Raw genomic sequence first — 17,816 nt, forward strand, 5'->3', positions numbered from 1 at the left:
ATTTATTATGTAAGTACACACTATGCATGCATAAATGTTTCTAAACGACTGCTTGTCATTTCTTGTTTCTACATATTGCGTTATTCATTCTGTCTATTTCTGTTTGGTTGTTCAGTGAAGTTAAGCATACACAATAACACATCATTATTGATTTACAAGCATGTGGATAATAGCAATTAATTCTTGTAAAAATGCATAAGCCACTATTGTGACATTATAAAAGATGTGTGCCGAAATACAAATAAAACTATTTCCAATTGGCAAAAAGACCTTACAATCATTAACAAAAATCAGTCAGTTCACACTGTTCTTTACTTGAGTTTGGCTGAAAATCTGTCTAAAAACATGTCCTTAGCTCACTTGAAGGCTCTGCTCATGAATACCATCACACAGCAACTAATCTTGGCTGATTTGCTAAAAGCAATCCTGCTTGAACAATAATCAATTTGTAAAGCAACAAATAAATAACTTTCCATGAGACTATTTTGTACAAAATTTACAAACGTCAAGGATGCCTGTCTTCTAATTTCACCCCTGTTATAGCTTGCATGGTCACCATCTCATATTCTTTAAGATGCCAACATTTAAAATTTTTTAATTAAAGTCTGTATGTCCTTCTGCATACAAGTTATCAATTGATAAATGTCAATAGCCACTTTACAGTATGTGTATGGTGTACGCAGATACTATGATAGTGCATGCTTTTTGCAAAGCTGTAAGGGTTAATTAACATCTTGATATTGCCAGTGAAATTCATGTTACTCCTCTTAAATTGAATTAAAGTAATACCTAAATGATTGCTAGAATTGAGGTTGAATGAAACTTTGAATGTTTGTATGTAATTATTTAAATCCTCATTCAAATTAAGTAATACAATTCTATGTACTAGCTTGTTGAAATACAGCTTTTTACAGACAGTAAAGTGAACATAAACAATAGCAAAGTACATATTTTGTCACTGTGAGCAACTTTACACTTAGTTCAAGCTTCACGTGCACCTGTCTGCAGTTATCAGGATGTTAATTAAATACGTAAATGTAAGCAATGTCGAAATACAAGTTTTATCTCCGTAAACAACTTGATGTATGTGTTGTGGCTTATAGCATTTCTAGCTTCATGTGAACCTAATTAGGGACACTGGATGCCTGCCAAGTATATTTAAATGTTTTGATTTTGCATTTAAATACTCTTTAATGTAGCTTTTTTGGTTAAACACCGGTCAGTGGCTTTACTCTGCTGAGTGTGGGATGCCACCGTCAACTGATGGTAGTTGTTTTGGTAGGTGCGCAGGGTTCTGTGGATTCTCCTATTGGCCCCGCCCACAAACAGGACATTTTTGATGATTTTTAGTGTTTCTTATGTAATACATTATAGCATGTTTTACTATGAAGACTTGGAGGTAGAAACACTTAGGGGTTCTACATTCCTTGAAGCCACAAAATTTCTACAGGCCATGAGGTTCCTAATAGAACCCTGCACTTTCACACCCTGAGCTAGTCTCAAGATGGAGAAGATGGGAAGGACAACAAAAGATCTGGAATTTTCTAAGTCTCCCTATTGAGACTGCTTGTAGTGCGCTTATTCATCCCACACCTCTTCCATGTTTAGTCTACTGTATCTTAACCCCGCCAACCCTAAAATAATTAGCACAAAGGGAATGGGGTGGGTGGGGACAAATTCTACTGAACCACACATTCTAACACTTTTTTGCATGCCTTTTCTTGGAACTCATGCGCAATGTACTTCTCCAATTATTGCCCCCTTTCTTGTGAGTGCAGCCGGTGTCTCTACTCATGTTAGGCCTTTGGGATTAGTTGCCATCATCTTCCACTAATGCATGCTCAGTGCTCGTTTAACTAGTTAAACTTCATTTAATGTAGTTTTTGGTTAAACCCCGGTCAGCAGGCTTTACTCTGCTGAGCGCGGGATGCCACCATCAACATGATGGTGGTTGTTTTGGTAGGTGTGCAGGGTTCCGTGGATTCTCCTATCAGCCCTACCCACAAATAGGACACTTTCGATGATTTTTAGTGTTTCTAATGTAGCATGTTTTACTATGAAGGCTTGGAGGTAGAAATACTTGGGAGTTCTACATTCCTTGAAGCCAAAAAATTTCTGCAGGCCTAACGCCTTTCCCTCCAAGCCATAAGGGTAGTAAAAATTCTCTGCACACCCTCCAGGAGTGACATAAAGTCTGTAGCTATCTATAGGTCAGGTGGTAGTCATGTATCTTATCTGTACATGCAGTAGATATCCCTAGTCCCCACAGAACGTTAAACGCCTCTGACTGCTCTAGCTGTGACAGTTATACATAGCACGTGCACACATGTGAGTGCATAAGAATGTAAGAGTATATACCAATATGACAACTGTGTATGCTGTAGGTTAATTGTAGTCCAGATCTGTGATGACATCGGATGTTACTCTGGTGGAGTGTCAGGAGTAGACACCAGTTGCTTGGAGAGTCTTGTTAGAATGTGAGGAGGTGTTTTAATGTAGCCTTGAAATGCTGAGCTCCTCCAGCGGTTCAGCAGTTGGGTGTGCGTGTCTGAGATGCCTATGGCTTTTGCAGAAGTGGCGGCACCAATCCTGAAGCTGTGTGTGTTGTATCTTGAGTCATCTAATCCGGCCTTCTTCAGTGTAGTTGAGAGAAGCATCTTAAACCGAGCCCGGGTCAAAGGTGCTTTATCCTCTGAGATGAACAGAGAGCCAGGTTTGCTTCCTCTAAGTGCCAGGTAGCGTAATGTCTTGACTGGACAAACTACTGAATCTGTTAAACCTTGACTCCCTTGTGGAAAGGGTCAGTCTTTGATTGCTTGATGGTAAGCCAACCATTGTTGGTGTTGATCTGCTGTCTAATCCAATATCTCCCAGATGGAGCTATCGTAAGCATTCAGGCTTGGGACAGTCATCTCCCCAACTCGAAGAAAGCAGTGCAGCATGCTGCCCATAGCATGATTCCCTTGTACTGAGTAGGAGTCTTGGATAGGATAGAGTAAATGGTGTGCATGATGTCTACTGTGATTGGAAGGCATACCCATTCTGAGCGTGTGCTAGCTTGTTCTCTCTTGATTCCCTGAAGAATTTGCTCCAAGTGTGGTGTAAGGGCTTTGTGATATGCTTCGTATTCACTGCATGATGAATCTAAGTTGCCAGTGGAGGAGAAATAAACTTTGATGGTGGTGTACGCTAAGCCTGAGCATGCCAAATGCGTTGCAAAGAGTGATACTGTGTTTTCTGAAGTGGATATCGGCATTAGGTTAGCTTATGTGCAGAATTGTAAATATTGCTGCTGACCAGTATTCTAACACCGTTGTGTAGCAGATACTAAACCATTCTTAAAATAGTACTGAACGGCTGCCTGAATAGGGGCAATATCCAATCTGGTCCTCCGGCTTCTAGGATCTGGAGCAATGGTTGAGGTAGTGGAGATGGCTGTAGGGTGACCTGTGGGTGTAAAGAAAAGAACAAATGCAAATTACCATGGGAGAGGTGATCAGCTGTGCTATTAGTTATTCCAGCTATATGTTTACATTTGACATCAATATCAAAGTAAGCCACAAAGAACCACAGGCTCCATAACAAGTGCATGTCTGCTTGCTCTTTTATGTAGTGTCTACTAGGGCTGAGCGATACTGCCATTTTAGTATCACGATCGATACTAAAGCCACTATTCACGATACTGAATAGTTCACGATACTTACAAATAAGTCAAATCATAGCTGGTGCCACATAATGTATTGTTCAGCATTCCTGCAGGAAGTCCTTATAGGTGATAGCAAACTAGCCACTATCATCCTTGTTTACAGTAACGGTTATTGTAACACATGCTTTGATGTTGTTATGGTGTTCACACCTCTCTGCAGGGGAAACTAGATGGGTGGACTTTATCATTTACAAGGATTCTTAGCCAACTACTGCATAACAAATGGATTTTTAAATGACAGTAATGTACAGGCATGGTATCACGATAGTTAATAACAAGATATCGCGATAACGATACTTTCAAAATATCGCGATATATCGCTAAAACGGTAGTGTCGCTCAGCCCTAGTGTCTACTGACTGCTGCCACAACACTGGAATTGTCGCACTCAAAAAGCACTCTACTCCCTGCCAATTGTTTTCCCCATACGGCACAACTCAAAACTATGGACCAATTCCTTTATCGTAATGTTGTACTGGCCCCATTCTGGTGGCCAACGCCATTGCAGCCATTGCCCCTTCCAAAAGGCCCCTGGTGGAAGTTCTGTACTGAAAGTAATTACATCCATCTGAGTGCTGATTCCTAGAGATGTTAAGCCCCTTGACTCTGTATGGATGACTCAGACACCACTGGAATATGGTTTATGGTCTCCGGGGGTGGAATCCTTGAAATGGCTGCAGTAAGTTGAATTATTGAGAATGAGGTGCTTTGCAAGAGAAAAGTACTCCCCAGGACAGACACAGCTGTGTGTGCTGTTTTACCGGATAGGATTTTTTGTGGTTGTTGCTATTGAGTGTATAATTTGTGTAACTGCTGTGATCCCCAATATGCACATTTGTGTTATGTGTACCAACATAGTACAATAGAAAGTAAAGAATTTGTATAAATGTTGTCATGCCAGTGTATCCCCCCCTTGTACAGGTACAAGTATATCAAAAATATGATATAATGAATTAAGCATTTAACACACAGGATATATACACATGTACCCCATGCATCTTAATTAAAGGAGGGCAGGGAGGTGTGGGGACACTACCCCATTCTGGAGCTGGTAGTCACATATTACCAAACCCTTTCACAGTAGTACCAATCACACTATGCGAGACTATTATTAATTATCAGCTAGAGGTGCACGGGGCACTACGAAGGCACACATGTTCACCCGGCAGTCAGCACTGGGGCACAACGGGTCCTGGGACCAAGGAGTGTTGATTATTAAATGGGATCCACAGGCCATAAGGAGGGAACCACAATAGCGTCAGTAATTAATACTCACTTGGCATCAAGGATGTATGGGCGTCAGACTGGTCTGGACAGAGCTGCCTGGTTATCTCCTGAATGATTGCCAGGCCTGATGATCGCCGGGATATCATTTTGAGTTAGAGGAATTGCAGACTCAACGCTGACCATCTGGGAATTAGTGGAAGTGTCTGTTGTAGCCTCTCGACAATTATCAACTTCTGTTGTTCATTCTCAACTGCTGTTGCCAGCTTCTCCTGTCTCGAGAGTCTGTATGTCTTTGCTTGTTCTTTCTCTTAGGCAGCATATCAACTGAAACTTTACAAAAACAAATTCTACCAAACCACGTGTTCTAACACTTTTTTGCACACTTTTTCTTTGAACTCATGCACAATGTACTTCTCCAATTATTGCCCCTTTTCTTGTGAGTGCCACCAGTGCCTCTACTCATGTTAGGCCTTTGGGATTAGTTGCCATTGTCTTCCACAAACACATGCTCAGTGCTCCATTAACCTAGTTTTACTACTTAAACTTCATTAAACAAACAAACTTTTGGATTCGTTTGTGCACTAATTAGAGGCTGCAGGTTTCATTGTTTTTTCTACACATGTATGTTATACATTTATAGGTATTATGTGCGTATATGTAAATACATAAGTATATAAAAATTATGTGTGTACATACATATATTGTTTTTAGAAAGTTTACCATGCTTCATGTGTAACAAGACAAGCGGTTTAGTTTGTAATGACTGCAGTAATGAGCCAAATTTACCTACAAGCAAGAAACTGTATTTCTGTCACAGCTGTTCAGTTATCTGGCATGGTAATCCTAACAGGCAGGGTCATAGACCCTGTCAGCTAGTAATTGGACATGACAATGATTTTGATACTGGAAAACTACAACTACTCTCTGTGTTGTGTATAGAAACTAGTCACTATGTTTGCTTTACTAGAGTCACTGAAAATGAATGGGTATTTTTTGATAGTATGGCTGAAAGATTAGGTATGTATGTTAACCAAACTTATTATATTTGTATGTGAGTATATGTGACCTGATCTGCGAAAACCCGACACAATGGCCCAAACCTAAATTTTCCAGTACAAAGCATTGAACACAACGGGTGAAATATTTGCATATTATTGAAAAAATCTGTAAATTTTTTGAATGCCTCTTTCTTTGTGAAGGAAAGAACTAACACTAAAAACCTGGATATCATCTTATTTGCCTACTCATGAGGAGTTGTAAAATCTTTGTTTCGTTGCTGTAGACCCAAGGATACGAAAGTTATGAGCATTTGTTTACGTCACGTCGAAGCGATAGTACGCGATTGATTATTCTTCTCAAATATCACCTTTGTATGCAGTGACGAAGGTGATAGAAGGACAAACATACCCAGTGAATGGTTCCACTATCCATGGCAAACACAATGGTGAAAAGTTCAGCCCAGTACATCAATCCGTTCATACGTTACAACTGTTTTAGTAAGTGCCTGTAATTTATTTTCCCTATACTTGCTGTACAATCGATTTTTCTGTTGTTGCTACTTTGTAGGGCTGTAACTCCAAGAGTTATTGGCACATGAGGCTGAAACTTTGCCAGAAGTACACTTGGCTAAGTATAGATTACAAATGTTTAATAAACAGGAATTCGAAAAATGCATTATTGTGTTGGGTTTTTTGCAGATCTGGTCACATATAAGCAAATTGCAATACATGTACACAATACATATTAGTGGTTATGTATTGTATGTATGTAATGGGTATGAACTATACAGGTTATGCAAAATTAATGCAATTGAAGCTGTCAACTTACTTTATCCTGCTTGCAACATAGAATTTCTTTCTATTGCTGTAAAATACAGTGCCTTTATAGTAGAATTTGTGGTATGATGTTTGCAACAGCTACACACTTTTGTCATAATAACCATTTCTTGTACAGGTCAGCAAATTTGTATTGTTGGCATCTCTAATGGCCGTATAAAGCCAGAATTACTGGATAACTAGTGGTTACAATGTTGTAAAATTTTGGGTGCACATTTGATGGCATGTTTTAATGCCCGCCAATAGGAAAACATGTATGTTGAACTGAGATCCTTGAGAAAACACATTTTAGCTATTTAGATCATCAGTAGAGGTATATCAGACATGTGTGGTTTGGCTCCATTAGAAGCTTAAGTGTGAAATTCATTTTATTGCTTTCCATACGAAATGTACGGTAAAAGTTATGATGATCATACTGCAATGATTTAGCAGGTTTTGTACTACAACTACAAATCATTCGAATTCAAGATCTTGTGCAATTCCATCCAATGTGATCATACTAGTAATCATTTCAGCTGCTTATCATAGTGTTCTTGATCTGATAGCGAAATCTGATTTTATTGTAAAAGTGACAAATTCTGTTGCAAAAACCTGTAATAATATTAATTCACCGTTGTGTGTATTGGTATAGATAATGGATACAATCTTCCTAAAGTTCAAACCTGTACTCAATTGCTGCAAAAATTTGTTTATGGTGAGAAGTACATCAGTGAAGAGAAATTAAGTGGTCTACCAGACTTAGCTCGCAGATTTGTTGAGGATGTCTCTATGTGTATTTATATTGATCATGATGGTGTGATGTATCAGTGACATGCAGGTTTAGCTACATACAAATACTGCAGTAAAACATACATATGTAAACTATGCGTGTGCATTTAATTTTAGCTATATGCATATTGAGCATGAACTTTCTATGTAGTTTTGCATTAAACTGACTATGAATTTACAATATGTGTGTGGCTGCATCTTCCTGTATGCAAGTAGTGGTGAAGTCCACATCTCCGTACCAGCCAGCTACTGGTCTATAGTGTAGTCATTTAGTCTGAGGGTGCCATTACCAACATAGGAATAAGCTTTGCTCCAGGTTTTCTCACGTATTACTTTTCAAAACAAGTGTCTTGTTTTCGTACTTATATAAATTGACTTTAGCTGCATACCCACAGAAAGAACAGCTGTTATTGAAATCTGTTACCATGTTGAATTTAGTTTGACATGTTGATTGGAAGGTAGGCCATCTCTAAGGTTTACTAAATGTTGGTTCATATTCATATGTGCTCTTGACAAATGCCCTTGGGTAGAGTGTGCTATACATATTTTACATGTATTGAAGCAATTATTTCACATTTCTACATTGCTATATAATATACAACAAGCTACATGCAGTACTTGTTAGGTGATAAAATGATATCACCATACACTAAGACCACATCTACTGTATCTAGTGTGCATGACTTACCAAAATATTATTTCTCACTATTGTTTGTTGAGATATTCTGTCAAATACAAAGTTTCTAACTTAGTGCTAACAAGATATCAGCTACCTGAGAAAAAAAAATTTTGGCAACTGAATTAGTTAGCCTATATAGCTAAAAGAATTATTGTTCATTCCATACTGCAGTGTTTTGATGAACTTTGGAATTGACATTTCATTTGTTGATATTATGTATAAGCCATCCAAACAGATTGGTATCATAGACTTAGGTACCTTCACATTTTGGCTATAAACATATTACATAAATTTTCAACAACATCCATATGCATGTCATCTTTCATTGTGTTTCTATTGTTTCCATTATAAAATTTATTTGTTTATAAAGTTGCTATTGGTGCAATGACTGCAATCAAAATCAGTCTATCACTAAAGACAATACTTATCGTATAACTTGATGATTAAAGTCATTTATTACAAAATAATCTGAAATCAGTTAAATGTTTTCTTCAACACCTATGTACATGTTAAGTTCTTTTAAAAGTAAATTATTATCATGTTGTCATTGATGCTCTTTAATAGATTCTGTGTCTAATAATGTGCATTTTAAGAATACAAATCTTTCCGATTATTTAAATCATGTTGTATATAGCCATTTAATGGAAGAATACATTATCATAGCTATTTGTTGGGGTGCTAATCAAAACTCTGACAGTACAAAGTTGAGTTAATAACCTGTCCATGAATTTTTTTGCAAATAAGTTTTAATTACCGTATAATTAAAATTTTTGAATTAACACCATCTCTTTTAACTCAACAACCTACCAAACCATATAGGCTTCAAAAATTCCACATGCACATGTTCAGCTTTATGACTGGAGGACTATAACTCAAATGTCCTAGCTGCATAGTACTAGATGGAAGAATTGTGTGACAATTTTAAAATAGGTAACCGCATGCAGAGTGGTCAAGTTACAGTCAAAAGAATTTGATGTGTGTACATGCACGTGGAAGCCTGGTTTCATCAAATTTGGTCACATATTCTGCTGGTTACATGTTAGGTGACATGACATGACTGTGGTAAAGAAAAAGATAGGTTTAAAAAGCCCCAAAGCCGGCCAAAGGCAGGCTTTTTGGCATACAAATACCAGGGGTAGATTTTGGGAGGGGGCTGCAGGGGCGAATTTAGGATTTTTTGAAAGGGGGGCTAAGCTGGATAGGGACATACCGTAATTTGCTTTATTTTCGTGCAAAAATTTTCGTTGTAAAAATATATTCATTTCATTTATGTGAATGACTGTTCTATTAGAGTAGTTAAATCTTTTATAGAAATTTTCGTACAAGTTTTTGCATACGAAAATTATTTTACAACGAAAAAAAGCAAATTACGGTAGGTAACTAGCCAGACATTAGAAGATAACAAGCCTTCTCACAAGCCCCTAGTGGTGAAATTCATGTAGTATCCATGGTCAAATTAGCTATTTGTAATAATGACTACATTAGTGCAAACAACCTAGGGAGGTCTGGGGGCATGCCCCCCCCCCCCCCCAGGAAAAATTTGAAAATTAGGCCTTCTAAAGGTGAATCTGCAGCTGAGAGTGTTTTTAGCAGTTTTTCAGTGGAAAACAATTGAATTTCAGTTTATCAAAACACTTATTTTTCCATTAAATCAATACTGATTTCAATATGGAGTAACTATCATGCATGCATGATAATTATCTTTTCATTTGTAGCTACCAAGCATTTAGATATAGCTAGCTATATACCATAATGCATCAGCTTCTTTTAACAGCCTCAACTGTCTATCTTACTGATAAAAATAATCCCACTGGAAGGTTGGAATAGATTATTTCACACATCATGAAGTTGGAAGAATTGTGGAAAATGCTTACCCCAGCCTCAACATCAACAGATTCAAGGCAGACTCTCTTTGTGGAACACTAGCTTCTAAAGACCATCTGGGATTCATAAACATTGGGTGACTATGACTACAAACTACACTAGTTTGACTGTGATGATTTTGCAGTCTGCATGAAGGATGCTGTTTCTATATATGATCAAACAACTCCAGACAATAGGGGACTGAAGTCTTTGTGGGATCAAGTGTGGAAGAAATATGCATAGCTAAAAGAGGCAGAAACATATACATGTATAGCTAAGTAGTACAGAACGTCACAATAATTAGTATGCATGTTCCTTAGCCTAGTGTTATATAACATTAACACTAATAAAGCGTATTGAAAAGCAGAATGCAGTGAAGGGTACCAGTAGCTATTAGCTAGTCCACTGGAAATTGTTATCAAAGTGCAACTATATTTGCATTTATGGGGTTTCTGAATTTGCTGTTGTGATAATCAACTTATTTCTAGATCTGCTAGCTGGGTTAAGATCATGAAGACTGATCTATAGCTAACTACAAATACCAACACCATAACCCACAATATGCATGGGGTCATAACTGATACACATTTTACATTCATAGACAAAAGTGTATGGCTGCCTTATAAACTGCCAAAAGACTATAGCTACAGTTTGCTAAATGGCTGAGTTAGTAACTACACATTATACCGAAACTGATAACTCTAACCAATTAAACCAAATAACACCTTGAATCATATTTTAAAATATCAAAACCACACTAATCACCTCTTATAGCTATAGTGGAAAACACTGCTAATTATCTGAATAAAACAAAATCCACAATTACAACTTTTGTAATTAAAGATGCAACCCACAATTGAAACCTTTTCTGGAAGAACTTTTGAGGAAAAAGAAGCTATATTCTCCTGGAACAGAGTTGAACAATAGGTGTAGTTACATTGACATTATTTGTGTTGGTACTTGGTAGTGATGCATAATTCCTAAAATAAGTCTGCTTTTTAGGATTTTATTGGCCAACTAACTTAGAAAGGATGGGGGGGCGGGCTACAGCCCCCTTAGACCCCCCTAAATCCGCGCGTGGGCCGTAGCCCCTTTTCATTTTTAAGTTAGTATTTGGCCAATAAAACCTTAAATCCTCTATATAATGTGTATCAAAAGCAGAGGAACTATACATCACTATCAACACAAAATTATGACCAGATTTCATATAGCTAACCCGGCTTCCACACACAAAATCAAACTTCCTTTACCAGAAATGGATTGCTGGTCTAATACGCTATCATATTCCACTATGTATAACGTATTTCCTTCAGGACTGGCAAGTCTGGTTTCTGCAGCAACTTTCTTCCGACCCTGTCAAAGCCACGAGTGGAAGATTGGCACCATTAAATGGCCATGGATTTGTTAATGGTGTGTAGTGAGCTGGGACTTCACAGAGAGCTCACCAATAGTGTTCTCAATCAATTTGGAGTGATTTGAGAACCATGGAGGGCCCAAACTTGGCCTCTGGATTCCATTCATCTTCTTGCTCCATTTTATACTTTTTTTTGATTCACAAATATTTTTTTCAAGTAGACATATACTACCATATTGTACATAACAAATAAAACATTGAAATAAAAAATCAACAGTCAAGCTGTAGCTCTCCTTCAGCACAGCTAGAGATGCATCATTTTCCATCACTGGGTGTCCAGCTGAAGAACGGCTGCCCCGAATGTACATCTCAACATATAGCAAAAGAGATTCGACATCGTAGCCAACCCATAACTACTGAATAACTTTCCTCCTGCTTTTGACTTACGCATTCAGCCAGCTGTTTATAAAAAAACAGTTGCCTCACGAGCCATACCACCCGAGGATGACAAGTTGACAACACCAAGGGAGTAAATACACCATGCTCAACTTCACGCACACATTCACAATACTCACGTTTCCTTTGATGATTCATGTCTACGGTAAATGGAGGACAGAGATGCAGAACGGTACTGAGGAGGATGCATTGGGATAAAATACCCTAACATTAAAAAAGGCATCCTTAGCATGAGCACCATCATCCATATTAGCTGTGCGGTGGAAAAAGTTCTCACCATTCAAAGGTGGTTCAACAGAAACATTATGACAAACTTCAGTCAAAAGAGAGGCAGTCAAGTCACAAATCTCGTTATGGTGGATTGTTGGAAAACCACCTGTTGGACATATCATAGCATGATCAACTGAATAGCTCTTCCCACAATGACGAGGATTTGGAAAAGACCAATCATACCTTAGAAGGAGGGCATAACAAAAATCACCCTTAGAATCCATGTGCCTCCACTGGGACCACTGATTGCCAGGAGGAGGAGCCCTTCTCTTTAGCCAACTCTACACACCTCTGCTGATTAGTAGGAAGATCAGCTTCTTGATTTTGATGGACACGGTTTTGGCTATGGATTTCGAAGCTGAACAGTCTGAACAGGATCAAAGCATTTGACCTCCATTTTATACTCCTATATTACTACCACCTGTGATATTATTACCTGCTCGAAAAAAGCAGGGCATATTTTGGGTATCAGAAACTTATACACCCACACAGTGATAGCTAGTAAATAGATGAATAATTGGTACAAATTTTGTTTACACAGCTGTACACTGCTTGAAGTATCTTAGTTTACTACAGTGGTATATCCCCAGTATATGGAACAGTTAATTGTTTGTTATTTTAGTAGTTTTTCAGTAAACCCGCATTCACTGATGTTTTACTGAGAGTTTAAAACTTAGTAAAATAATTATGTTCCATATACTTAAGTTTACTGACACTTTACTATCAGTATAACTACAGTAAGGCATCTTAACAAATTAGTAAACTAAGAACCTTCAAGCAGTGGTAGGCACTGGGAAGTTATTACACAATGATTGCTTAATATTGCCATATCTCCTAACGAAGCTTTGTGCATCGAAGCCTGGTTTTGTCAAATCCAGATCACATTTATTACCAAGAGTTCATATTATAATAGTGGGGGGAGAGTGTCTAACTGAAATACTTCCATGGAACACACTGTGTTATGAGTCTGTTCAAAGAATAAAGACTTGACCTTATCAGCACTAATTAACGCTAATCAACAGTTCTCTATTACCAGTGGAGGTATTGATTTAATCAAAGAGAAACTTAACCCAGTGTATTTGTACAGGCTATATTGACAGTAGGACACTCTCCCCATTACTATATTATGAACCCTTGCTATTACCTATTGTTCAATCTGTTCCAGGGGAATATAGCTTCTTTTTTCCTCAAGAATTCTTCAAGGTTTCAATTGTGTTGCATCTCCATAGTTACTAAAGTTGTAATTTTGCATGGGTTTTGTTTTATCCAGTGTTTTCCACTATGGCTATAAGAGGTGATTCTTAATCAAAGTGTGGTTTGATTCAAAGTGTTATACTGGTTACAGTCAGTATCATCCTGGTAAGTGTTACATAATTATTAGCTTTAACATGGGACACGAGGGCTTTGCCTGATATGCATGCCCTCTTCCCTTGGGCCTGCGACCCTCAGGCAGTCGGGCATACATATCAGGTAAAGCCCTCATGATTATAGTGCCACCTTTCACGAACCGGAATACAGTAATTAAGTCATCCAGTGGAAAATGCCTGTGCAAAGTGTTTAGTTATACAATGTATATGCCTGCAGGAGCGGATATAGGATTTTTTTGAAAGGGGGGGGCTAAGCTGGACAGGGACATAGGTAACTAGCCAGACATTAGAAGATACCAAGCCTTTTCACAAGGCCCTAGTTGTAAGATCATGTAGTATCCATGGTCAAATTAGCTATTTGGAATAGTGACTACATTAGTGCGCAAAGCACACTGGCATGCCAACCTGGGGGCATGCCCCCCCCAGGAAAATCAGGCCGTATAAAGGTGAATCTGAGAGTATTTTTAGCAGCTTTTCAGTGGAAAATAATGGAATTTCAGTTTATTATATATCATTCAAATTTTACTTTTTCATTAGATCAAGGCTGATTGCAATATGCATTGAGTATAGCTATCATGCATGCATGATATAATCTTTTCATTTGTAGCTACCAAGCATTTAGATATAACTAGCTATATACCATAATGCATCAGCTTCTCTTAGCCATGCTCTAATCAACTAATTATAAATCTGTGAGACAGAAACATGTATAGCTAAGTAGTAGTGGTGTTGAACGTCACAATTATTAGTATGCATTCTCCTTAGCCTAGCTAGTGACACTTTGTTAGCCATAACACCAATAAAGTGTACTGAAAAGCAGAATGCAGTGAAGGGTACTACTGAGTAGCTATTAGCTAGTCCACTGGCAATCCTTAGCAAAGTGCAACTGTATTTATGGGCTTTCTGAATTTGTTGTTGCGACTGTCAACTTCCTATATCTGCTGGGTTATGAAGACTGAGCTATAGGCTAGCTATAAATGCCAGCACCATAACCCACAGCATGGGGTCAAATCAGAAGGTAATTGATACAGACTTTACATTCAACAACAAAAGTGGGTGAATATGCTACAGCTACCTTATGAGACTGCAAATTACCAAAAGACTACAGTTTGCAAAATGGCTGCTAGCTACAGGGGCGGATCTAGGATTTATAAAAGGGGGTGGGGCTAACTCAAGGTACTAATCTCTTGGGTAGAGGTGTGTGAAGCACACTTCCCAGCATGCTTTGCATACTGGAACTAGGGGGGTCTGGGGGCATGCCCATAATTTTGAAAATTGATGCTTTAATACTGCAATTTGGAGACATTTCCACATAAAATTCATACCTGTAGATATTTTATATACTGCCTTTATGGCTCTCTGAAGCATTTTGCTAATGGAAAAGTTTAGGTAGGTACAGACGACCAAGTACATGATGCACCCCTCTCACAATTGCACAACACTAAATAGGTGCATGTTAGAATAAGAATGTTGAAAGTGGAAATTTGAACAATACAAGATTGAATCTGAGAGCATTTTCAATGGAAATTGTGTACCTGAATTAAGTATTGCCATACATATTAACTACACAAGTAGATGAATGAAGCCCTTTAAACAGACCAATGCACTTCATTGTATGTATAGGTGCAGGCAGATTTGGAAAAATTTCATAACAGAACCAACTACATGTTTCTAGTGAATGTTCTATTAGAGTAGTTAGCTGACTGCTCTATTAGAGTATCTCGATCTTGTACACCTCCAATGCTGATCCGGGTCCTTGTTGCATAAACTTTAGCATAAATCCACTGATAATACCTTGGAAAGATGTTTATAAGGTGGTTTTATGAGTATTTGTATTATTATAGTGATCATATAATTATGCTAAGACAAAATTTCATTATAATACTCAGCATATTGATCAAGTAAAGCCTAAATATGAAGTGGGGGGGGCTTCAGCCCCCAAAGCCCCCCCCCCCCCCCCCCACCCCCTGCATCTGCCCCTGAGCTATATTATATACTGAAGCTGATAAATCTAACCAATTAAACCAACTAACACTTTTTGAATCATATAATGTATTTCAAAATATAAAAACCACACTAATTACCTCTTATAGCCATAGTGGAAAACACTGCTAATCATCTGTAAAGTCCTGTAACAAAATATTTGGTCCGGGTGCATAAATGGTCCGGCCGGACCACATATGTTCGACATAAATGGTCCGACCGGACCAGCTGTGACAACAAAAATGGTCCTACCCGAGCAAAACTGTTCCGGGTTATAAAATTAATGTCAATGGTAAAGCTAAGCCACTCGTCACTAGACTCACTACTTGCCATCACGGATTAGCTATAGCTCATAGTATAATATTATACTGAGTGACAAAAATAATTGTTATAGCTACGTATGTCGATAAGTGCCAAGTATTACAAACATCACTAAGAAATATATTTGCTTTCTCCTATACATTGTATATGAAGCTAAATATTTGGGAATTGTCATCGATTCCAAGCTAAATTTTAACAAGCATATTGACTCGGTGTGTAAAAAAGCAAACAGTGCTCTAGCTTTCTTAAAGAGGAACTTGTCTTCATGTAAATGTGAAATGAAATCTGATGCTTATCTGATGTATGTTCGACCAATTTTAGAATATACTGCATGCTTGTTCCTGGGCCCCCCATACTAAATGTAACATCGATAAACTGGAATCGGTACAGCGACGAGCAGCAAGATTTGTAAATGGCGATTACCGATATATGAGTAGTGTTACTGAGATGATAAATACACTAAGATGGAACAGCCTGCACAGCCGTAGAGATACTCTCAGATTACAAATGATGTATAAGATTACCCACCATATAATAGATTAAAACTACCTAACTATATTAACTACAATCCAGGAATTACTAGAGGCCATGATTACAAACTTACTGTACCCTTTACACGGATTGATCCATACAAGTTTAGCTTTTTCCCAGCCACCATTGCATTATGGAACAAATTACCAACTGAAATAGTTAACGCTACTTCAACTGACTGTTTTACTAGAGATTTCCAACTAAATTAAATAATTAACATTCCATACATTCATTGGTATGAGAAATATTGTGCTATTTTTCAGGGTCATGTTAGTGCATACCCCATCCCAATTGGTGGTTCCTGTCAAAAGATATGAGCAAAAGAAGTTGACAGTGTGATGATTTTTGTGTACAGAATTTTCAATGCTTTTTATGTATATTGCATGGCACCAAACACAATATTCAAAGTGTCATTCATATATCTAGATAGGAAACCAATTACGACATGAAATTTTCACCACATATCTATTTTATGAAAAACAGCATATGAACTAGGTAAAACCTCTCAAAAGTGACCACTTCTTTGTAGACTGACCACCCAGAATATTACATGAATAAAGCAAGTGATTCACAAATAAAACTGTGTGTATTGTGTAACACTAAGTATACACAGGTACCCAATGCATTTTCAGGGATAACTAACTAGAAAAATCAGTATTATTATATAACATGATAAGTAATGGCATCACAAGTCACAATTAACAAATACTTCGGTAACATGACAATCAGATAACAAAATATTAGACCAATATTATTATTAAAATATGTTTGTTTAGACACTGTTCGACTTTATTTGTCACACTGTAAGCACTAAGGATAATAATTATTATATAACACAATGACATCGCTATACAACAAAGAGAAATTATAAATAGTTTCTGACCAAAATTACAATCACTGAAGCTGCTATAAAATGGATCAAAACAGCAGTAAATACACCAGAATATAACATCAGGTAAGTGTGAAACCATGTAAGGTTGGTATCACATGCCAGTCTCCACTTTTGAAAAGATTATGCTCAACTTTGAACCTTCAGTGGCGGATCCAGGATGGGGCATTTGGGGCAAATGCCCCCCCCCCTTCAAGAAATTGCATACAAGATCGAGATACTCTAATAGAGCAGTCAATTACTCTAATAAAGCAGTCACAATGTTCATGAGGCAGTGTAGCTTACCTATGAAGCTATAAATAGGATTTTATTTTACATAACAGACGTGATATAGTTGGTAAGGATAACTAGCTATTATTGTCGAGACCTTTTTTTTTTTTTTTGGTCTTCAACTGGTTTTCAGTAAGTTTTTTTTGGTCTTCAACTGTTTTTCAGAAAGGTGCCCCCCCTCTTTCCAAACTCTGGATCCGCCCCTGACCTTATATTGCAATTCCGCGCAAGACAACAAACTGCTCACCTTCAAACTATACTTGCATCGATGCAGAGGGATGCCTTGAAGTCCAGGGTG

General features: G+C 37.8%; 1 protein-coding gene across 1 annotated transcript in view; it reads left to right on the plus strand.

The window, feature by feature from the left end:
• Positions 1-7,702, plus strand: part of LOC136263842 (ubiquitin carboxyl-terminal hydrolase CYLD-like) — an 87,383-nt gene extending 79,681 nt beyond the window's left edge. The window contains exons 20-21 of the mRNA XM_066058467.1: positions 5,644-5,949; positions 7,399-7,702. Coding sequence (XP_065914539.1) covers positions 5,644-5,949; positions 7,399-7,577 — 485 coding nt within the window. The 3' untranslated portion in view covers positions 7,578-7,702. The remainder of the gene's footprint in view (positions 1-5,643; positions 5,950-7,398) is intronic.
• Positions 7,703-17,816: the final 10,114 nt, after the last annotated feature.

Source organism: Dysidea avara, chromosome 8 (assembly GCF_963678975.1).
Source record: "Dysidea avara chromosome 8, odDysAvar1.4, whole genome shotgun sequence".
In the NCBI taxonomy this organism is placed as follows: Eukaryota; Metazoa; Porifera; class Demospongiae; order Dictyoceratida; family Dysideidae; genus Dysidea; species Dysidea avara.